This window comes from Chelon labrosus, assembly GCF_963514085.1.
Source record: "Chelon labrosus genome assembly, chromosome: 18".
Classification (NCBI taxonomy): domain Eukaryota; kingdom Metazoa; phylum Chordata; class Actinopteri; order Mugiliformes; family Mugilidae; genus Chelon; species Chelon labrosus.
The window spans coordinates 7,728,819-7,753,017 of NC_140351.1; the positions used below are offsets into that span (position 1 = coordinate 7,728,819).

The 24,199-nt window shown below is 42.0% G+C and overlaps 2 protein-coding genes across 2 annotated transcripts; both read right to left on the bottom strand.

Moving 5' to 3' along the window:
- Nucleotides 1-1,385: 1,385 nt before the first annotated feature.
- On the bottom strand, nucleotides 1,386-23,709 carry LOC311503710 (cyclic nucleotide-gated channel beta-3-like; the record flags this gene model as incomplete). The annotated part of the gene is made up of 17 exons (XM_084566581.1): nucleotides 1,386-1,648; nucleotides 1,766-1,918; nucleotides 2,365-2,483; nucleotides 2,574-2,657; nucleotides 2,765-2,862; nucleotides 3,061-3,220; nucleotides 3,308-3,449; nucleotides 3,590-3,712; nucleotides 4,023-4,087; nucleotides 4,185-4,271; nucleotides 4,365-4,415; nucleotides 4,495-4,703; nucleotides 4,800-5,099; nucleotides 5,198-5,358; nucleotides 6,748-6,850; nucleotides 21,486-21,552; nucleotides 23,533-23,709. 17 exons carry the CDS (start codon nucleotides 23,707-23,709, stop codon nucleotides 1,459-1,461), a joined length of 2,289 nt encoding a protein of 762 aa, XP_084422707.1. The 3' UTR covers nucleotides 1,386-1,458.
- LOC311503682 (cyclic nucleotide-gated channel beta-3-like) lies at nucleotides 9,295-17,197 on the bottom strand (the record flags this gene model as incomplete). The annotated part of the gene is made up of 15 exons (XM_084566549.1): nucleotides 9,295-9,577; nucleotides 9,668-9,812; nucleotides 10,333-10,485; nucleotides 11,499-11,617; nucleotides 11,695-11,778; nucleotides 11,861-11,958; nucleotides 12,040-12,199; nucleotides 13,443-13,584; nucleotides 15,501-15,623; nucleotides 15,718-15,782; nucleotides 15,905-15,991; nucleotides 16,066-16,116; nucleotides 16,201-16,724; nucleotides 16,888-17,081; nucleotides 17,184-17,197. 15 exons carry the CDS (start codon nucleotides 17,195-17,197, stop codon nucleotides 9,557-9,559), a joined length of 1,980 nt encoding a protein of 659 aa, XP_084422675.1. The 3' UTR covers nucleotides 9,295-9,556.
- Nucleotides 23,710-24,199: the final 490 nt, after the last annotated feature.

The window sequence follows — 24,199 nt, forward strand, 5'->3', positions numbered from 1 at the left end:
AGTTTGCGACACGAGACCCTTTTCATTATTTAGACTGATCCAGTTCTTTTGTGAGAATGTCCTGTCTGTAAGAGCCGAGAGAGAGCGGTCATATAGTAATTACAAACATGTAGCATTCAATAAATGGATTCAGAATGAAACACTTACCTGATCTAAACTTTAACCCTCAGGTATCAATTTAATTTATTACCCTTGAGTCGTTTAGGACAAAAATGTCCACTTCCAAAAAACTTAAGTGATATTTTTTTTGCTTAAATCTCTTAAACCACTGCAGCACTTTACAAAACTACCAAATATTCAATCATGTTGAGGATTTTAACCCTTTAAATGTCAGTTTGATTACTTAAAGCCATAGTTTTTTTGGTTTAAAACGAAAAGAACACAAATTAGTTATTTATTTTCCCTAAAACTAGGATACGACCAAGATTAGCTAAAATATTGACTTGAAAGCATTATTAATTTTTGTGTAGCATCAGATTTAAAATTAACTTTTAATCTGTGGGAGTCAATGGGACAGTTTTGTCCGCTAATGATTCGAGAGGATAGTTAATTTTAAATCTGATGCTACACAAAAACTAATAATGCTTTCAAGTCAGTATTTTAACTAATCTTGGTCGTTTCCAAGACAGATTTGCCTCCCAACGTTAGTTTTATGGAAAATAACAAATTTTTTGTGACTGACATTTGGGTTAAGTCATTAGCGGACAAAAACGTCCTATTGACTCCCACATATAACCCCATTTTAAAGAACATATCTTTGGACGGTGGGAGGAAGCTGGAGTACCCTAACCACCACACCACTCTGCCGTGATGGCCAGATGAAGAGGAAAAATTTGCCCAAATGTACAAAAATGTCCCTAATGACGCATGAGGGTCAGTTCTCTAGTCAAATTGTGTGAAGTATAAAAACCACACGGTCAGAACTAGACTCTCTGAACCTCAGTGTAATCCCTTTCAATCCTAATGTCACACAGTAGGTGGCGCTCTTTAGATTAAACAAAGCTATTGCTGCTCAACCAAAAGCAAACGAGTTGGACTTCTACCTTAAAAAGAAATATTAAAACATCTATGTCAATAAATAAATAAACCGAGGACACGTTTAGTTATGAATTTAGTTTTATATGAAAAACGACGCACAATTTACAAACTTCAAACGTAAGCCTCAGGTTTGGCTACTGGCACTGATTGGATTAAATCTGTCTCTAAGGAATTTACAAAGGTTTAGGGGGATATCAGTTGATGTCCAGTTTCTATTCTGCTTCTAGTGTTTTTCTTACTTCTTCTTCTTCTCACGTGGTTTCGTTACCTGAACAATGGGCTGAAATTCAGTGGCCCATGAATAGAAAATAGAAAATGACGCCGCTCTGAAACGTCACACGTCCCGTCTTACTTCTGCTCTTCTAAATTTTTCTGTGGACACAAAACAAAAAGAGAAACTTTACATGAAGTCACAAATCTCTAAAAGCCCCTGTAGTTGTACGCGTGTAGAGACGATACCTTGATTTGCTCGAGGAGCGCTCCTTTGCGGAAGTTCCCAAAAGCTTTGAGGAACTTGGGCGTGGGTGGTTTAGGTCCAAACAGAGTCAGGCCTTTCTTCTTTTCCTCATCTGTTTTAGCACCTGCTGGACCTTTAGCTTTGACCAGTTTCCTTTAATTAACAAGAAGTGACACACACACACTCCTCAATGGGCTGCACATTTAAATATAATCAAAACAATCTGACTGTCGATGAGTAAAACCTTTATCTAAATACTGAAGCACTCACCTGCCCTTCCTGGCCAACACCTTCTGAGACTCTGGGTAGTGGACGAGGATGTCAAACAGGTCTTTCTTCTCCAGGACGGACAGGTTGGCGAAGCCGTGGGCTTTAACGTTAGCTGTGCGCCGGTTTCCTCCGTCTTTAGCGGATTGTAGTAAACTGTGGTGGAGCACAGGCACACAAACAAATCAGAAGGAGACATATACAATACTACAACAGTCCTGTACGACTTTATGTATCAGTACTAAAGAAAAATAGAGTATGTTTCTAGATGTTGGTGGTTTTATTTTTATGTTAATATGCCAGTATTGTAAAGTGAATGTGTAGCATTAGAGCCTAGAGATCTGTTTCTCCTACTCGCTTGAAACAATCCTGGAAAAAGAAATGTCAGGTGTTTAAATTCACTGAATAAGATTTTATTTTCTTTTATTTTGAGGGACCTTAATACTTTAAGGAATACACCCACAAGCCAGTTCATCAGTTTAATCAGTGGACTAGGCTACGTAACAGAACCTACAATCAGGAACAGATATATATATATATTTTTTTCCACTAGTGTACCTAATCTTTTGGCTAGTCAGTGCATATTTACGTACTGGACTTACCTGATTTCTCCAAACACGCAGCCAGCCTTCAGGGTGACAAACACGATGCTGTTGTCGGGTCCTCCCACCACCTGCACCGCTCCACTCTTGATGATGTACATCTCTTTACCGATGTCTCCCTGCAAGAGCCTCAGCATTAAACACTCAGATCCTCAAAAAACCCTTCATTAATCTAATCCACCTGGCTGGCTGTTGTTGTTTGCGCTCACCTTCTTCACTACAAAGTCTCCAGGTAGGTAGATGATGGACTTGAGCCTCAGCAACATGTCCACTAACATCTGCTGGTCGCAGCCCTGAAAGAGTTTGAAGAAGCGTGATGAGACTACACCATCTACTGTGACTTCCCTCTAATTATGACATGTTTTACTGTGGTTAGAGGACACGGTCCACGCTGCCTCACCTGAAACAGTGCGATCTTATGGAAGGTTGCCAGGTTGATGTCCACAGCGATGGCGGTTTTCATCACCAGAGGCAACTTGTCCAGCAGCTCGGACTCATCTGGAGAAAGAGTGTTCAAGGTTTTAATTTAATACTTCTAGTCTAACCTCAACGTGAAGCTTTTCCACAGTTACAGTTGGACACCTGTACACTTTTTACTCTCCCACTAAAGCTCACAAAAGGCATAATGTGATGAAAACCTGGTTCTGAGATCCATCAGTCTGGTTTTCAGTAGCGCTAACATCACAGCTGTCTCACCCAGCATGCCCTGAGCGGCCCAGGTGTAGTTGTACCACATCCGGACTCTGTTCTGGACCAGCTTGGGGATGGTGTAGGTGTTCATGTACTCAACGCAGCCGTCCATCGAGGCCCGAAAATAAGTCTGACCCGCTGTAGCTGCTCCGATGACGTCTCTCATCTGAGAGAAAAAAAAAAACAACGTTTTAATAGAATTCAAAAGACGACTCGGGCTACGAGTAGAAATTAATAAAACTTCTTCTTCTACCTGTCCGATCAAACTGGAGAACACGAAGACTCCGATGAAAAAGTTGGCCATCTGGAAGCTGATCTCAAAGGTGGTCACGGGCTCCGGGAGACCCCCGATGTTGATGAGGCTGCGCACGGCGTAGTAGTAACAACGCAGGTACCTGTGGTGGACACAAGCATTCAGCACCAAGGACAGAGGCTCAGAGTGCACAGGGAGCTCAACCAGAGACACTGATGACTAAAAGAAACGTGGCTTTCAGTCGCAAACAACAACAACAAGACAGAAGTAAACAGTACTTACGCTGTGCCGTTTCCGTTATACACCCACGTGGTTGAGGCTAGACCCTGCGACAGTGAGGCGACGTAGTAGATACAGGCGTTGAGGTGGAGCATGTAGAGCAGGTAGCCTGTGGTACGGGCAACTCTGCATCAGAGAGAGATAGAGAAAGACTGGATGATGGAGAAAAGATATTTGAATGATTTGCAACTAAAGTGACCTTAATTCACACACAAATGCAGTAGAGAGAATTACACTGATCAGCCACAACATTAAAACCACTGACAGGAGAAGTAAATAACATTTAAACCATCTTGTGACGATTCAGTGTTCTGCTGGGAAACTTTTGGACCTGGCATTCATTCATTAGACATGTAGCACCCACCTAGACCAGACCAGATCAGGCAAGACTTTATCATATTTATTCAATCCATCTATTTGTTCCAGGAGCGTTTACCTCCAGATGTAAGCTTTGGCCATGATGCTCTCAAGTCGATCACTGAACTCAAAGAAAGATTCAATCTGGAACACAGAAAGTGAAAATGAATAATCATCCAACCAGTCTATTTAAGAGAAGAGGAAATGGTCTGGTCCAAGATGTGTCTGCTTTCCCCCGTACCCTGATGAAGCGGTTGAGTCGGTAAACGGAGGAGAATTCAAATTGCAGGCAGAGGAGATCGAAGGGGATGATGCTGATCATGTCAGTCTACAAAGACAGAACACGAGACGAGACAGAAATGGGAGAAGTATTAAGGTTACAGAGTTCCTTCCACCGCCAGACATATAATCAAACTCTCACCTTGAATCGCTGTGACTTCCGATAGTGCACCTTGGTCATGGCTCTGTCTTTCTGCAGGCGACAGAGGGGACTGAGTTACTATATATGCAGGTCGTTAACAGTGATGCTTGGTCAAGCGTTTGTGACTTACTATAATGTCTCCGGCTTTGACAAACTGAAGCCGCGGCTGCCAGATGACGATGTCGATCACATTCACGACGTCGCTGAGAATGTCACAGAATATCCACAACGGGTTTGTGAATGCATTATGGAAGGGGAAGGCCAGCCGGGCGGAGCAGAACCAGGCGTTGTAGTTGTACGCCACCGCTACAAAGGTCAGCCAGCCGATGTATCGACGATCTGGAGAGAGAGAGAGAGAGAGAGAGAGGACACTAGAGTGACATGGAGGATTTAAAGCACTCAGTCTCGTCTGTAACGTCTCCACCGTGGAGCTACCTGTGAAAGGATCGATAGTCGTTCCCAGGACTTCGTCCATCTTCACCTCGATGGGGTGGAAGAGGACGTCGAAGCAGGAGCAGCTGATATCCGGGAGGAGCTTCGCCTTCTTCCTGGCCTCCTCCGCCAGCCTCTCCTCCTCCGCCTTCTTCTCGGCCTCCAGCCTCTTCTCCTCGTCCTTCTTCTTCTTCTCCTCGGCCTTTTTGGCCGCTTCTTCCGCCTTCTTTTTGTCCGCCTCCTCTTTCGCTATCCGCTCCTCTTCCTTCAGCTTGATGTAGTCCTCCTTCTTCAGGATAGGCGCTGGACAGGCAAAGAGAAGAGGGAGTCGGGCTCAGTGGTCCTGCTAGTGTCAGTGTTTTCTCCTGAACGCATGATAACTAGTTTACGTTCGTACTTACTGACAGGAGGAGTGATTTCTGGAGATGTGGCGTACGGGTCAATGACCTTCTCTTTGAGCATCTCCGTGCGCTCTTTTAACCTCGTGGCCAAAGTCCTGAGGGTGTCGTCTGTGTAGCGGAAGTAGACGACGGGTGGTGGAGGTGGAGGAGGAGCTTCTTCACTAAAATCAGGAATAGAAAGCAAAGGATCCAAATAACATTTTCCATCAACTGGATCATTTCTGAGGCGTAGTTTAATCAAGGAGATATACAACCAGACATTAGCAAGGCTGCAGACTGCCCAGTTTTTCTTTTTTCTCTTTACAGCGCCCCCTAGTGGAATACGTTCAACAACATTTGGTCAAAAGGCTAATCTATCTTTCACAATTTCATGAATTTCATGTAATTTGGGCTCTGTCTGGCAGAGTTTTATCCAAAACTGACATTTAGATATAGTTATTTCTTGTTGATTTGTACTAAATCTGAAATGTGAGCAATAATTATGGACAGGGAGGCTTCAGAGAATCTTTTGACACTGATCTTGTCCTTCAAAAATTATATTTTGCTTCTTTTACTGAATGTTAAAGAGAAAACAGGATTTTTTTTTTACACCGGCTGCAGAAAACTCAATAATTATGTTTCCACTGCAGGCAGCATGTGAGCGCTGTCTCTGATGAGTCTCCGTCTCAAATACCACCAACTAAGCTCCTAATCTCCTTTGCTGCTTTAGGAGTCACATGCTGGAAGTCACAGCGACACAAGATGTCCAGACGCCGTCTCTTATTGTACGGAGACAGAGTGAAGCTGACGTAGTTCAGGAGTTCCTCAAATGCACAGAGCCGACATCCCACGTTTGAATTTATTTGTATTAATTATGTATTTTTAGCTGCTAAAGCTCAACAGGCTCATTGTTTGCAATTTAACCACAGATATGAGGCTATTTGTATAATTTCTTTTAAATTATTACAGAAAACATCTTGTCTTCTTGGTGTTTAATTTACCAAAATATCCTCAGCTTCCTTTGCTCCTTCTCTGTAAAACCCACCCGTACAGAAACACTAAATACAGCTTTAAATAGAAATAATAAAAAGTCTGGGTTCACGTCTCACGTAAGGAGTTCTCAAACAGCTGCACAGAGAGGAGCTGCAAGAATAAGAATAAGAATAAGAAAGATATGTAAGATATAAATAATCTTGGTAGCTAATTAAAGCCAATAGAAACTGGGACGACTGTGACATGAATTAAAAGTTTTGTCCCTAATTTGATGCAGCCCCCATCAGACGTCCTCCTGTATTTGTGCTGCTCATCTGTCACCTGATCGTCCTAATAATCCTAGAGATGATCATTTAAATCATTCATTTCCATATTTTTTCCCGAACAGCAAGTCAAAATGAAAAATGGCCGTGTCTCAGAACAATAAAAGTCTAAACTCATGTTCTGTAATGTTCAGCTACATCTATCCAACAACTACATATGCTTTAGTCTGCAGGGCTGCAGGTGGCTGGAGCCTGTCAGTCTCATACTGTACTGGGTGAGATGTGAGATAAAAACGGCATGTGATGGATTCTTACCCTTCAGCCCCCTCTGGAGCTGCACCAGGGGCTGCACCGGGAGTAGGAGCTGCAGCCGGAGCCGGAGCCGGGGCCGGGGCCGGGGCAGGGGCAGGATCAGGAGCTTTAAGAAAAACACAGCAGCACTTTAGTGTTTTTCTAACAACTGAACAAGATATAAAAACAGACCAAAATCCTCCTGATTCATAATTTCCCTGGAGCCTTAAATCTTTGATTAGTTTTGCATTATTATGAAATGATTAGCATCCCCTTCAACTCCTTGCAGAATTTATTCCGTAAGAATAAAATAAGATTTCAAGTTTTTAAAAACAAATCCATGAGGACCACAACTCTGTGACGGTGACACTGTTCTTGTTTGAAGGTGGAATCAGATCTCACTGGTACATGAGACAAATCCCTTTAGAGAACCAAACTTTCCAAATTTATGAAAAAAGTTTAATATATATTAATATTTACATTATTCTCTGTGTATGAATGAGAACTTAAACGTCCCTTTAATGTGCTCATTGTTCGTAACATATTTCAGTTTGCTTCTGTCTGTGTAGCAGAGAGACATCAGTGAGGACACGTGGACCGTCTAATAATCTACTTTCAGTCTTTCCAAAACCTTTGCTGTTAAATCTCGCACCTGGTTTTGACTCATCCTTCTTGGGCTCTTCCTCTTTCTTCTCCTCTTCTTTTTTGTCCTCCTCTTTCTTCTCCTCTTCTTTTTTGTCCTCCTCTTTCTTTTCTTCCTCCTTCTTTTCCTCCTCTTTCTTTTCCTCCTCTTCTTTCTTAGCCTGCTCTTCTTTTTCATCCTTCTTCTCTGGGGGCTTTTCTTCCTGTAGGTTCACAACACACAGACAAAATTAACTCATTTCTGATGTTGAAATGTGGCTGTAAAGAAATGATCTGTTGCAAAATGCATCAGGATTTGTATTTTCTAATTCACTCAAAAGCCCTTGCAATTAATCCACGGTTCACTTATCCTCAAACAGCAAAATAAAAACTGATTCAGAGCCTTTCACTGATCACAACTTGCAAAATTCAACTATGTGGGACAAGAAACTGGACCTGAGTAAGTTTAAACGTTGCATTTACAACATGAAAACTCTTTACTTTCATTAATATAAAGCTACAACAAGTGGTTGTATTAAGTTTCCTGGTCCACTTTCTATTTCCTTAATGATAATAAAAACAGGTGAGGGTCTTACCTTAGCTGGAGGTGCTGGGGCTGAAGGTGGAGCAGCAGCTTGGACAGAGGGAGGCTCAGGAGCCCCCATCCACCTTTTCAACCTGCTGAACATGGCGGGGTCGTCTGTGTGTGTCTGTGTGTGTGTGTGTTTGGGCTACGGCGATGAAAAAAAGCTGCACATCCACTTCTCCTCGCTGGGAGACGACCTTCTTGCTTAAAAGAGAAAACTCCCACGACCTTCGACAGACAGACTGAGGCAAATAAATTTCTTAGAGCCATTAATTCCCTCTGGGCACTCCCCTTTGTCCCGGAGCCAACACCAGATCAGCCATCAGAGCCGTCTATCACTGCCAGTGTTGACTAAAGTCTACATAAAAATGACTCAGACCACATCTAAAGATTTAAAGAGCTCTTCTTTTAAATGGTTAGTGCAGAAATACTAGTTAATCATATGAAAGCTTGTTGAAATGCTGCAGACTGGAGGACACGTCTGTACAGTAATGATAACAGCTTATGGAGAATCAAGTTCACCTTTTAAAATATACTATATGATCTGAAATACATGAGTAACTCACGGCTGTGTAGTAGTAGATGTTAAATTAGACTGTGCTCGGGTTATTTCAGTCCCTCCTGGCCGTGGCCTTCACCAGCAGAGAGACCACTCAGTTAATCAGCCCTCACTACGTCTCTGTTCTGGCTAACGGGATTAGTCACGACCTGAAACTGTAACTCCACCTGTACAGACACAAAGCTGACAGACTGGCGCACAACAACAAATAAATGGGACAAAAAAAAACGACGAGGAAACTAACACAGTAAAGTGAGCAATTATTTATTTGAGCAGATATAAATCGAGAAGGTTTAAACTCTCACATGAATAAAATCTCTTCTATAATTACTGTGCAGTGAAAAACTGGATAAAAGCCAATAATAAACATGAATACACAAATATACTCAGTGTAAAATGAAGCTGTGTCTACTAGGGCCAGGAACACTTGACTCACATGTTGCACATTCACCGATCAGCCACAACATTATGACCACTGACAGGAGAACATTGATTATCTAGAGACAATTCAGTGTTCTGCTGAGAAACATTTAGACCTGGCGTTAATTTGTGTGGATGTTACTTAGACATGTAGCACCAACCTAGACCAGACCAGACCAGACACCCCCACCCCATAGCAATGACAAAACAGTTTAGGAACAAAAAACGGTTTAGGAACAACTCAAAAAAACACGGAAAACAGCACAAGGTGTTGACCTGGCCTCCAAATTCACTAGATCCCAAACTGATCAAGTATCTGTGGGATGTTCCACAGAGGCCCCTCCCCTCAAAGGCCCCCCCCCACTAACAAACACCACAGGACACCCTCAGAAAGCCATTCTCTGATGAGTCACAACTGTTTTGGACGCACAAGGGAGACCTAGACAATATTAAGAAGGTGGTCACAATGTTATGCCTGATCGGTTTGTTGCAGCCAGGATGCTTGTCAGACTTCTACTGAAGTAAACCTTAGTGGTATACTGTGGCAAATGAGTAGTAGTAGTAGTAAGAGGTACAAAATAAAACTGTACATTAACTCCCAGAAAGGAATTATTTAAAAAACGTCTTTTCTGTGAGCTCACTAGTCCTCACTGGCCTCCACTGGCACTCTGGGGGAAGAAGAAGAACAGAAAACACAGTAAGTTGAACTGTCTGTTAGCATGAATACTTTAACCTCTTGGAGATATCTGTACACGTACCTTCAGCTTGTCCAGGAAGTTCTTGGTTCCTCCGACAGCTCGCAGCAGTTTGGGCGTAGGAGGTTTGGGTCCGAACAGAGCCAGTCCTTTCTTCTTCTCCTCTTGAGCTTTGGCTGCTGCCGGGCCTTTGGCTTTCATTAGCTTTCTACACACAGACACACAAAACAAAACATAGTAAACTATTATGAAGGAATTCAACATATGTCCTCTGATGCACCCACAGAATATTAGCACTGGAAAGCTACAGCTACAGCAGCTAGGTGCTTTATCGTTAAAACATCACATCAGCCCACTCCGTGCTCCTTTCCACAGGCTCCCAGTTTGATATGGAATAGATTTTTTCCATTTCAAACAGCTCCAAGCTACGTAACACAAATATTGACCTCCTGAAGCCTCGGGTCATTTTGGCATCTGAGCCCCTGGGCTTTGGGATAATCGGCATGAGGACAGAATCTGTGGCTTCTTTCAAATCACTTGTTAAAACCTACGGCCCCTGTAGACTTGCTTTTATGTGTAAGCGATGTCTTCATGTGTTTAGTATTTTTGCTGGTTAGAGAAAATGAGCTCTCGAATATGTTAACAAGTTCAATTACCGCACATTAACCTATAACAAACAAGAAGCGCGGCGTGACTACAGAGCTGTCAGGTTAAGGTCTCAGACTCACTTGCCCTTCCTGGCCAACACCTTCTGAGACTCTGGGTAGTGGACGAGGATGTCAAACAGGTCTTTCTTCTCCAGGACAAAGAGGTTAGCGAAGCCGTAGGCCTTGACGTTAGCCGTCCGCCTGTTCCCTCCATCTTTGGACGACTGCAGGAGGCTAAGACAAAATAAGAGACGCATGACAACTTGTTGGAATATTTCAGTGGTTCCCAAACTTTTTCTCCTGGGACCCCCTTTGGTACATGAGAAAATCTTCATGCCCCCCCCCAAAAAAATCAGACTCTGTTGTAGTTTATTTCACACATCGTAATTAATACAAACATCAGCCTTTTTGAACAAATAAAAGTAAACTTTACTGTGTAATATGTTCAGTGTAACAGGTTTGCGTTTGCGTGGGAGCCCGTCAAAAACCTGTCCATCTCGCTCCCATCCCATCCCGAGCCCACAAAAATACTCCCGTCATATCCCGATCACGTAACTGCCCCACCAAAGAAGTCCTGTCCCGCAAAATCCCGAGAGAAAGACTCCTAAGTCCCTATGTTGTTGTCTAAAGTTGGGCGCACTCACCGCATTGCAGCGTCATTTTTTAATTTAATCTCCGGCTCTGTCCTCCGTCCCGCCGATTATTTGCTCTATTCCGTCCCTATCACGTTACCAACAGTGAAAATTACTCCCGTACCGCGGGACACCCGTGACTCGCGGGCGTCTTGAAAAATTGTCACCCTCTAATTCAATCCGCGCCCTGCGCCCCCCCTGCAATGGCTCTGCGACCCCCCTAGGGGGCACGCCCCCCATTTTGGGAACCACTGGAATATTTGTAGATTTTTTTTTTGCTTTTGAACATTCATTCATTCATCTTCTGTAAATGCTTGTCCTGTGAAGGGTCCCAGGGCGCTGGAGCCTATCCCAGCTGACAAGGCGGGGTACACCCTGGACAGGTCTCCAGTCTATCTCAGGGCTAACACAGAGAGACAGACAACCATTCACACTCACACACCTTACGGCCAATTTAGAATCACCAATTAACCTAATGAGCATGTCTTTGGACGGTGGGAGGAAGCTGGAGTACCCGGAGAGAACCTCGGCCTGGATGCTTTTGCACAGTAATGTGTAAATTAAACATCTGCTGATCTTTATTTCATTTCCATTAGCAAGTTCAGGTGAACTTACCTGATTTCTCCAAACACGCAGCCAGCCTTCAGGGTGACAAACACGATGCTGTTGTCGGGTCCTCCCACCACCTGCACCGCTCCACTCTTGATGATGTACATCTCTTTACCGATGTCTCCCTGCACAGATTTAAAAAGATTTGCCGTCTGGGACCTTGGAAGGAAAAACTTTCTTATTAATCACACACTGACTTTACCTTCTTCACTACAAAGTCTCCAGGTAGGTAGATGATTGACTTGAGCCTCAGTAACATGTCCACTAACATCTGCTGGTCGCAGCCCTGTGGAGACATTTAGACTTAGTTAACTGATCGATCTCCTCCGCTGTCGGTGCGTTGGTAGCACGTCTTAATGTGCCTCCACCTTGAAGAGATCGATCTTCTGGAAGGTTGTCAGGTTGATGTCCACGGCGATGGCAGTTTTCATCACCAGAGGCATCTTATCCAGCAGCTCGGACTCGTCTGGAAAAACAACCGGAAAATTATTCTGGAGCCACGGGAGGTGGGGAGGAGCTGTTTCTAATTCTTTTCTAATCTACTCACCCAGCATGCCCTGAGCGTCCCAGGTGTAGGTGTACCAGGTGCGGATTCTGTTCTGCACCAGGGTGGGAATGTTGTTGGTCACCATGTAGGCCACGGTGCCGTCCATGGAGGAACGAAAGTAGGTCTGTCCCGCTGTGGCTGCACCGATGACGTCTCGCATCTGAGGCAAGACGACCAAAAAGAAGATAACTCAGAAAATAGAAAGAACGAGTCTGTGGCGTCAAAATGCTTCATCTAGTACGAGCTATTACAGTCAAGACGCCACAGGGAACCAGTTATAGGTGATGGAGTGTTAGTGTAAGACTAATGAGTGTTAGTATCGTATCTAGCAGGACAGGTTTAATTCATTCTATCACCACGGTAACAAGAGGAAAAGAAGGTGACGATGTGCTAGCTTAGAGATGCTAATCTCAGGATTATGAACTGGGCTCATACTATCCGTGTTACCTGTCCAATCAGACTGGAGAACACAAACACGCCCGTGAAAAAGTTAGTCATCTGAAAGGTAATCTCAAAGACCGTGTGGGGTTCGTTAAGACCCCCGATGTTGATCAGACTGCGCACAGCGTAGTAGTAACAACGCAGGTACCTGTGGAGAAGTGAAGTGAAGTGAAGGGAGGTTTATTGGAAGATTGTGTTTTAGTGGATTGATTGATAGAGGAATCAGTGTTTGTGTTTTGGGACGAGTCTTCCTGAATCTGGGGAACATTTTTGATAACTCTTTGAGCTCGATTCCCTTGATGTCTTGCTGCGCTTAGTGTAGCTGCAGTTGCTCTGGCTCCTCAAGAAAAAGGTCACAAAAAAATTAAATTAAATTAAATTAAAAATTAAAAATTAAAATTAAAAATTAAAAATTAAAAATTAAAAATTAAATTAATTAAAAAATAAATAAAAAATATAAATAAATAAATAAAATAAATAAATAAAATAAAAATAGGATTAAAATAATAATAAAATAATTGTAAAAATAATTAAATAAAAAGAAATTAAATGGAAAAAATAAAAATCCATAAAGGCTATATTAAAATAAAAATTAAAAATAAAATAAAATTAAATTAAATGAATAAAATAAAAATAGGATTAAAATAATAATAAAATAATTGTAAAAAGAATTAAATAAAAAGAAATTAAATGGAAAAAAATAAATAAATAAATAAAAATCCATAAAGGCTATATTAAAATAAAAAATAAAAAATAATTAAAAAATAAATAAAAAATAAAAATAAAAAATAAAATAAAATAAAATAAAAATAAATAAATAAAATAAATAAATAAAATAAAAATAGGATTAAAATAATAATAAAATAATTGTAAAAATAATTAAATAAAAAGAAATTAAATGGAAAAAAATAATAAATAAATAAATAAAAATCCATAAAGGCTATAATAAAAAACAAAGCTACCTGGCCAAGAATGATGGACATAAAGAATGCCCCAAAAAGGTAGTTGGTCATCTGAAAGATCAGCCCAAACATGGTGTCTGGACATGGCAACTCAGCGATCATCAGCAGGGACTTCTCCGCATAGAAGAAGCAGCTGAGGTAACTGCAGCGGCAGCAAACATACAACAGAGTATACGTTTATAGTTTACTCTGAATAACTCTGGTAGGGATATACTGGAAAGAGGAACTCATGAAATAAAAGTGTCATGGTGGAACAAACACTGCAATTGTTCTTTAAAAAGATTGGTGGTATCTCGTGTTGTGTTCAAGGAATCTGGAAACAGCACAGAAATATTATCACTGCTACTTCAGTTAAAATAGATTTTTTTTAAATCATACAGTATGATAAGAACTACTGCAACACAAAAACAGTGTGTGAAGGCTTCATATATGTGGAAAAAATATAGATAGATACAGCTAATTAAAGCTCAAGAGGTAATATATGTTTATTTGTGAAAGTGTGCGGTAGAGACTCATTAAGAAACATTTAACAAGTAGTGTAGAAAATGTTAGTCCTACTACTAGTTTAGTTTAAAACGCTGTGAAGAGCGTGTCACACTGCCACCAGATAATTACTGGAATCTACACCGATCAGCCACAACATTATGACCACTGACAGGAGAAGTGAATAACGTTGACCATCTTGTGACAATTCAGTGTTCTGCTGGGAAACTTTTGGACCTGCTATTCATTGGTGTGGACGTTACTTAGACATGTAGCACCCACCTAGACCAGACCAGGCACCCCCACCCCATAGCAATGACACTCCTTGATGGCAGCAGCCATCCCCTGCAGGATGCAGCCTGACACAAAAAACATGAAGAGCAGCACAAGGTGTTGACCTGGGGGGTATTCCAGAAAGCAGGTTTAACAAACACTGAGATAAAACTTAACCTCTGGGTTGTCTGAACCTGAGGCGACTAAACCCGAGCTGTCGGTTCCAAAACACCGGTTAGCGATCAGTTCAATCAACCCCGGATTGTTTAACCCAGAGTTGTGCGCGATCACGGCGAAGTTATAAAGGCATCATCTATTGAGAGTCGAAACCAGGAGTAAAAATGGCAAAGCGCAGAGCAGCCTATTTTTCTGAAGCGGAGCAGCAAGTTCTGCTCGAGGCGTACGAGGAGGAAAGAGCGATAATCACGAAAAAAGCAATACTTGCGCGTCTGCCAAGGAACGAGACCTTGCTTGGCAGAGAATTGCCGACCGCGTAAATGCATAAGTTTAGTAGGATATAGCACATTAATGTGTCAGAAGCACAATAATTCAGTAGATATTAGGCTACATATTAACTGCTTTGTATGAGACTTTCTTATACTATAGACTACCTTGTCATATATTGTATTATTTTTAATTAGATGTAACCCGAATGCCCTCAAGAGAACGTGGCCGCAGGTCAAAACAAAATATAAAAACATTGTCCAAGTTGGTAAGATATATCATATTTGACGATCTGGAACTGAAATCCCAGGTTTACCGCTAACTCTGGGTTAACATACCCAGTTAAGCCAGTTAACCTGCTTTCTGGAATACCCCCCTGGCCTCCAAATTCACCAGATCATCCCCCAGTATCTGTGGGATGATCCACAGAGGCCCCTCGTCTCAACCCATAGGATCCAAAGGCCCCCCCCACTAACAACATCCTGTTGCCAGACACCACAGGACACCCTCAGAAGGCCCATGTCCATTCTCTGATGAGTCACAACTGATTTGGAGGCAACAAAGGAGACCTACACAATATTAGGAAGGTGGTCATAATGTTATGCCTGATCGGTGTACATAACCAAATGCAACCAAAACACTTCTTACATTTAAACAGATGGTACAAATGTCTTTTAATTAGAGGATAATTATTTAAAATGAGCGTGTAGGAGGTACTAACTTATGTGAATCAAGTTTACACAATAACAAACAAACCTATGGAGGCAGGTGAGTAGCTCATACAACTCCACTTCAAAGAATCTGAACTGTCGCTTCAACAAGCAACAACACAGGGGAGCAATGCATAGAGGTACTTACGCGCTGCCTAGGCCGGAGTAGACCCATTTAGTTTTGCCGATGCCCTGATAGTCTGAGGCCACGTAGTACAAGCAGGCATTGATGTGGAGCATGAAGAGGAGATAGCCAATGGTGCGAATCACTCTGAAAGACGAGCAAATGTGTTATATTATTATTAATATTCTAGTACGGTAAAGCTTTCTGATGTTTGGTTTGATATTTATAAATCACTACTTACCTCCAGATGTAAGCCTTGGCCATGATGCTCTCCAGACGATCGCTGAACTCAAAAAACGTATCTGCCTTGAGGACAAACACGGAAACATATCAGCCAGAATAGAAACCAAGCAAGTTCATTATGTTCTGATTATTGTCTAATGAAGCTTTTTCCTCTAAACACAGAGCTGGCTCACGAGGACATTCACCTTCAGCAGACGATTGGCTCTGAAAATGGACTTGAACCCAAACTGGAAGTACAGCAGGTCAAATGGCATGAGGGACAATGTGTCGGCCTGTTGGACAGAGACGGACGAGTGAGGACGCCGATTCAGGTTTTTAGATTTATTTCTGAGGATGTAATCGTTACCATGAATCTCTCTGAATCCCTGTAGTGCTTCTTTGTTTTCAGTCTGTCTGTCTGAAAGGAAAGAAAACATTTTATTGTCTTAATTCAGGAGATGCTCAGCTGCCAGTCACGAGTCTGGATCATGTCACCGCTCACAATGACGTCTCCTCCTTGTACAAACTGTTTGCGCGGCTGGAAGATGACGGAGTCTGTGAGGTAGATGAGGTCAGCCAGCAGGTCCAGAGCGAACCACAGAGGGATGGCGGTCTCGGTGTGGTACGGGAAACACAGGCGGGCCGTGATGAACCACGTGTTGTAGTTGAAAGCCAGAGTCACTAAGCTCAGCCAGGCGATGTAACGCCGGTCCGTAAAAGGGTCTATGGTCTTCCCCATCACCGAGTCCGCCACGTCCTCCACCGGCTTCAGGACAAAGTCCACCGTAGTCCACGCGGCTTCAGTTAACCTGGTTTTCAGGGGCACCGCCTTCTTCACCTCTTGACTCTCGGCTAGCTTTTTCGCCTCCTCCTCCTCCTTCTTCTTTTGCTCCGTCTCTTTCTTCTTCTTCTCCTGCTCCTCTTTCTTCTTCTTCTCCGCCTCCTCCTTCTTTATTTGCTCCTCCTCCGCTTGCCGTTTCCTCTCCTCCATCACTTTGGGGTAGTTGTCTCTGCGTAGAATTGGCGCTGGAAGAATAATACAGGAACCGAGTGTGCTAAAAGATTCATCATGTGTGCGCTTACTGCTAAATAACGCACCGGTATAAGTAAAATCACACATTTATACTGCAGCTGAAGTAAAAGCTACAACATGGTGAGTGCAGGGGACTCGTTCAGCGTTGGTACTCACTGACAGGAGGGCTTATCTCAGGAGACGAGGCGTACTGATCAGCCACCTTCTCCTTGTAGATCAGGAGCCGGTCTCGCATCCGTTTCACTATTTCTCTGAGTTGGTCATCCGAGTACCTGTTGATGACGATGGGTAGAGGCGGAGGAGGGGCCTCTTCCTGCCTGAAAATAAAAAATAAAAAAGACGAGGTGATACTTGGCCATAAATTAGCCACAGAATCCAGAGAATAATCCACAGAATTTAATCCACAGATAAACCAATGGTGATTACAATGATTCTTCTATGTGTGGTGTAACCAGAGGCACAGCATGTCAACAGACAAGGGGGAGAGTAAGCGCCTCCCGCCCCCTGAGGGATGACAAACTTTAAAAATCTCCACACTCAGTTCATGTGCATGAAACCCAGCCAACTTCAACGAACACAGTTTTTTTTTTGGAGGAAAGTTGCTCTGGAGTTGCTCTGTTGGGAACCGATTATGCTCTGGCAAATATCTGCTGGGCCAATTAAACCTTTTGGCATCATTCTCTGTATTGGTTGCATTCAAGATTCAATTCAAAGTGTCATAGTCACAGTAGGGAGACATGTAAGTGCTCCACTATGTTTATCTAGCAGAATTAGCTCTTGTGTCATTAATACAAAGTTAGTTAGCAAGTTTAAGTAGGGTGACATGTTTCTCTGTACAATAAAATTCTTCTTTCGCTTAAAAGGCATTTTTAAAAAGCAGAAAAATACAATAGAAACATAAATTGCATCAGCTGTTATGTTCAACCAGTTGCAACAAGGCCCATAATGGAATCCAATGTAAGTATAACAACGAAACTTTGGGAGTGAATACATAAAAGAAAGGAAGACAGTGGTAAAAGAGGCACATAATAATTATTATTTATAATGATAATTCTAAATATCTGCCTGAAACTAGAGTTATTTGAAAAGGATAAATAAAAAAAATAAAAAAAATTAAAAACTCCACTAGCATCTCCTTATTGTGATTTCGTGCGACTCTGGCGGTTTTTGTTTAATACTAAATTTATCAATTTCTTTAAACAGTACATTAACTGTACTGCATATAATATAAGCGCATGCGATTTTTATCCTTCCGTCTTTAAATTACCGTAATAACCCTGATATTAGATTTAGCTACAAACAGCAGCAACCTGTTTATATACAGGAAAACTAAACATAATGCAGTTGAGACGTGTCTTTCTATGGACAAATTTATGTAAGATTAAATAAAGTGAATCAGCGAATAAATCTATTTTATAGTTAACAGTTAACTTTGCTAGCTAGCTATTAAGCTAGGTTAAGCTAGTTCCCGTGACGGTTGGAGTCTCGTTCTCGTACTCTCTCTAAATAACTGTAATTCTCCATGGTCTGAAAAAGTCAAGAGCACAAGCATTGGGTTTTAAAAAGTGCCGGTAACGTTAATTTTTATTAGTGAACAACACACCAATAGCTTCACATGCTACCTGAGTTGTCGGTGCCGTTTTCCCCGCCAGGTTAAATTCAATACAGAGCAGATGAGCGGCAGGTGTGTATGGAGGGAGGGAGGGGGGCTTTGGGGAGGGGAGAGATGATTTCGGGAGTAATGATGATGGGCAATCCGGCTCTTTTCTGAGAGCTGGCTCTTTTCCCACGGCTCCTGAACGGCTCTTTATTCAGTATCTTTAAAACCTAATATTTTAGCCCAACACAACAAATACATATAGTTTGTGTGTTTGTTTGTTCTGACTCCTGTGTAATTGTTATTTTTCTGTCATGTTTACGTTCCTATGGTGACACCTGGTGCTAGAATGTGGTACTACATCTACATGTATTCCGTTGTAACATAGCCGTTGCCTGTCAGTTACTCGTCAGTTTGATTAGATGCTTGCAACAGCTGTTTCCTCGTTTTGATCCTTGGAGTAAATATGTCCGTAAGTGTTTAATGAATGAGATACTGATAGTTATGAAAGAGTTACACAACTGTTACAGCTAACATTTCTTAAGATAATAAGTAACAAAATGTTTGTTTTAATGTATGAATACTTGTGTGTTAGCATGACATGTCTAGCCACTCTGTGTATTGCTACCTAGTAACCTAGCAACCAAATACCGTTATGTATGAGATCGTTAAATCTGATAACTGTCGTTTACCTTTATGTAATATGTCTGACAGCTTAAAGAGGCGTCACTTGTGACTTTCTGTATTTTTATGTCTTTGTAGTTTTACGGATCTGAATGGAATGAAAGTGAGAGATGGAAAAGAAGAAATTAGTTCTAGTAAAGTTTCATGGAAGAAAAGTCCCGCTCTTCATTTTATTCTCTCTTAGCTATCTGTCAGTGCTTTGTAACGGACACAACTGCCAGGACAGAATAGTGTTGATAAACCCTTTTTTGCATTCAGTGTTTTTATGAGAAGCCTAATAATTGTCACATTTTGTGCAGCTATTCTGTTCTTACTTTTGTTTAATATTTCAATTAAACTTTAATTGTGCAAACAAATGAACAAAACACTGCAATCAAATCCACACAAGCAAAAACAAACGGTATAAATGTCCTTGTGCGGGCTTGTGGTGGAACCTGCTATTAACATTATTTTCATTTTGCAGTGACGACATTCACAGCTATCTGCTGCCTTACTCTGTCAGCCTCTTTGCTTTCACATAATGGTATGATCCTCCCATGTGACTGGCCACATAGTGTGCCCATCAAAACAAAGATCTGTCTCCATCTTCACACAAGCAGAGATGAACGAGCAAAAGGAAAAACAAAATATAGTGGGGAGCCAGCTCGTTGGGAATTGGCTCTTCTGATTCACTACCAAGCATCGGCTCTTTTGCGCCTCTTTTGCCCATGACACATCACTATTCGGGAGCGATATGAAAAACAACGCAAGCACAATGTTGTTTGAAACGTGCAAAAAATATTTCCAATTCATGGGCCGCCATAGCGTTAACATTGTATGGGCAACCCCAAGACATCTTGTGTCCTCACTGTTATACTGTGGTCTTACATTTCACTTTATTCTTACAGTTATGTTTATATCCTCCATGGACAGTTTAGATAGTTTTTTGTATATACTTTGTATTGTTATATATTTTTTTCTTGTTCCATAAAAGTGTCTTGCACGTCATGCTGTTCACCTGCGCCTTAAATTGTCCCCTGGGGACAAATAAAGATTTCTGAATCTAAATTTAATTCACCAATCCAAATTAAACACCAAATATTTGGCCAGACGAAGTCACCATTTTCTTAACGATTCTGTGATTCGGAGGAAGAGGAACTGATTTGATTTGGATGAAATAGGTCTTTATCTTTAGGAAGTCTCAGCTCACACAGTATCTTCAGCAGTAACAGATATTAAATGTTCTCGTGTCGCCCCCTAATGGATAAGAATGATTTGTGTCCAGGCATACATTTAAATCAAGCTCTGTAGTTAAACCAGATGGCACAACAACAACAAATCACTGACTTGAAGTTGAATTTAGAGATGTCTGAGGTTGTACTGCATGCATATATAGACCTATAAGTGGCAGTTATTTTTTTTATTAAGACATTAGAGTTGGGTACGTAATGATAGAAAGTTACTTTGGAAGCTGATGTAACTCAAAGGTGATTGATGCTTTTCCCCTTTGGTCGAAACTGTGGCAGAGGCTGTCCTCTGGTGGCAGAGTCACAGTACTGCCAGGACTTAATTTGCCATGTTGGCTTCACTTCTCATCTCGTTAATGTGTCTCCGTAAGTACAGGAGCACATTTTAATCTTGCAAAACACAAGAAAAACACAAGCTGGTATTTTAATCTGCACAAGAAAAACAAAAGGAAAACGAAACGCAGGGTTTGAAAAGGAAAAAATACTGATTATAAGATATATTTCATAGACTTAAAAAAAAAAAACTAAATCTACACACTTCATGAGGGGTTAGTGAAGATACATAAGCTCCACATCACTCAAGCTGACGGCTGACACCTCTAGCCTTCCTCACCGCTATATTGTGATCCACGGACGGATAAAACACCTCATTTGTTAAAACTGTTCAGATGCAGCTGTCCCTACCTGACGCCTTTTATTGCCAGGCCAGAAGCAGCCCTGTTGAGCTTCTTAATCCTAAAAAGCTGAAAAGCTTTTAATCCACTTTCAGGCCGTCCCTCTGCTAATACACATGTTGCACCATAGGGGATAAAGATCTAACATGCTGCGCTCATCTCCGAGGGCTTTCTCGGTCTCTCCTGGCCGACCTCCCTGGGGATCTGATTAATTAGTGTCCACTGGGTGATTAGTTTGATACTGGTTTGTGGTGTCAGTGTCTTGGCAGGTGTGTGTGTGTTTTGGTAGGCTAGAGTGGAGTTTGTAGGGCTGGCCGATAGTCAAGGGATAAATCCGCTGTAACTACTCCCTTTAATTGCTTATTACTGGACTTTTAGTGCATCTCCTTTACAGTTAATGAAATGTTCCAGGTAAAAATCAGATAGAAAGAAATATTTGATGATGATGAAAGTTTGTTGATATCAGCGGAGAGATTAGGTGCGGATCTTACCCCTCAGTTCCAGCTTGATTGGGGTCAGCTGGAGCTGCTGGAGGGGCTGCAGCTGGGGCTGGTGCAGGTGTTGGGGCAGGAGCTGGAGCTGGAGCTGGGGCCGGTGCAGGAGCTGGGGCAGGTGCAGAAGCTGGAGCCGGGGCCGGTGCAGGGCCCGGTGCAGGAGATAATTCTGAGAAAGGAAAAGGACCAGAATTATATTTTATCTCTTCTAGACTAACTGTATAGTACTTTGTCTTTGTTGAGACCAGAATTAAGTGAATCATTTGAGGTTACCTTCTTATTGACTGTTTTTTTCTAATTGACTTTGTCAGGAATATATTTTATTTATCTAGAAGTATCAGGCATATCTAAACTAGTTGCAAGGAAGCTTGGTATTGTCATTCATTATTTAAAGAGAAGGGGTGGGAGTTTATAAGTTATTCTTCTTCTTACTCCTTTACGAATATGTATTTCTATGTTTAAATGTTTTGCCTTACTTTTCTTTTTTATTTTGGTTTGCATATTCGAAATAAACACTTCAATCAATCAGTTTCTAAAGCGCTTTTATAAAAGCCAAGTTATGGGAATGAACAAAATGAACAAAGTGGCTGGCAGCTTCTCACGAGTTTTAAAGCAACCCGAGTATCTGTGTGTCCTCCAAAAGATAAAATGAATCAGTTATCTTGAGATTTAATAATACAGTCACCAATACACACATATATGTTTTTTCATTCATTCATCTTCTGTAACCGCTTGTCCTGTGAAGGGTAGCGGGGACGTTGGAGCCTATCCCAGCTGACGAGGCGGGGTACATTCTCCAGTCTATCTCAAGGCTAACACAGAGAGACAGAATCACCAATGAACCTAACCAGCATGTCTTTGGACGGTGGTAGGAAGTCGTAGTACCCGGAGAGAACCCATGCAGACACGTAGAACATGCAAACTCCACACAGAAAGGCCCCAGTCAGCCTGGATTCAAACCCATTTCGTTCTCGTGAGGCATACATATATAAAAATATATATATGAGACCAGTTTCATATACAGTATACTGTACATTAATGCATTACTGTGTCTCTCTCTGGCTTGGACAGGATGATCAAGCAGAAGGAGGTAACAGAAACGGGTCTTTGACAGAGGCGGATCCAATATTTTTCACTCAAAAATAGCTGCAAGGCGTCTAAACTCAACACAAAAAATTCAACATCTCATCGAGGAGACACGGCTAAAGTTGAGACAGGCCGCAACAAAAGTTGAGCAGAGCTGCACTCTTAATATCGAGCATCTGTCACCTACTAATTTGCGTCATCTGTGTGTGACACCTCTTTTCTGATCAATACAGATGCTTGTAAAGTGCACACAAAAGTTTCAGACAGCTTTTGTTTTGACGAAAATGCTTTGAGAGCAGCTGAGCTTTCAAGTAAATTATGTATATATAAGCGACTGTCATATTTGCAGCCCTTTGCGCTGACATAAATAAAGTGTATTTCAGTATTTATCTGTGATTCAATAAGAAACCTACAGGCAGACTTACCCTGGGGTTTGTCCTCTCCTTTGGCTCCATTCTCCTTATCGGCCGGCTTCTCCTCCTACAAGACAAATCAACATTCTCCACAAAGTCAGATGCTCGGCTCCATTAGTCAAACCGTGGCCGTTCGAGAGACATTTTAATTTGGAAAAGCGTTTTTAAAGAATAGCGAATTTAGCGTTTGACAAATTGCCACCCTTGGCTGACGGACACTTTTAAAAAAACAAGCCGAGTTTGAGATGAAATGAATCGCCCGTCGGGTAAAAGAGTGATGTCAATGAGGTCTGTGTAATGAAACGGCTTTATTTGATTCGTTGCTGGCAAGAGTACTAAGCAGCTGAACGGATGGAGGAGCAGATAAGCAGTTGCGGCCGTGATCATAGGAGAAATAAATGTAACCAATTGGCTTTATTACGTGATGGATGCCTTCTTTTATTTGGTGTGCTTACGCTGGATTTAAGCCTTGGCTGCTGTTGCTGCTGCTGCTGTTGCTGCTGCTGCTACTGGCATGAACTGAGCAGTATGAAAGCTAATCAAAGTTTGAAAGAGTGTCACAGAGGAATGGTTTATCTTTTTACAGACAGAATATGAATAACTAACATATTTAGCAACAGATCTTACCTTGGCAGGAGCAGGAGCAGGAGCAGGAGCAGGAGCAGGAGCTGGAGCAGGAGCAGGAGCTGGAGCTGGAGCTGGAGCTGGAGCAGGAGCAGGAGCAGGAGCTGGAGCTGCTGTGGTGGTCCCAGACTCCGCTGGTACCTGCGGGCCCCTGAGGAGACCCTTTAACTTGCCAAACATGTCTAGAAACCTAAAGGTGCATCCGCTCCTTTGTGTATGAGGGGACTGTCCCGACTGCTTCTTCTTCTTTCCTCTCCGCCCCTACCCTCACATCACCACATGCTTTAAAGCAGCACGTCTTCATAACCTAGCTGCCCTGACCGTATTACTGCATTTAGCTCCGCTAATACTCTTGCACAGAGAAAAGCCCCCACCACCACTTGTGACATGTAAGTCGATCGCCATCTCATATAGAATCCCAATAGGCTTACACTCTACGTGACCACTTAAGCAGGGAGGCCGACCTAAACACAAACCTAACTGCACTTACCACTACTCTTTAGTCAACAATATACCGATCAGGCATAACATTATGACCTAATATTGTGTAGGTCTCCCTTGTGCCTCCAAAACAGTTGTGACTTACCAGAGAATGGACATGGGCCTTCTGAGGGTGTCCTGTGGTGTCTGGCAACAGATTGTTGTTAGTGGGGGGGCTTTGGGTCCTATA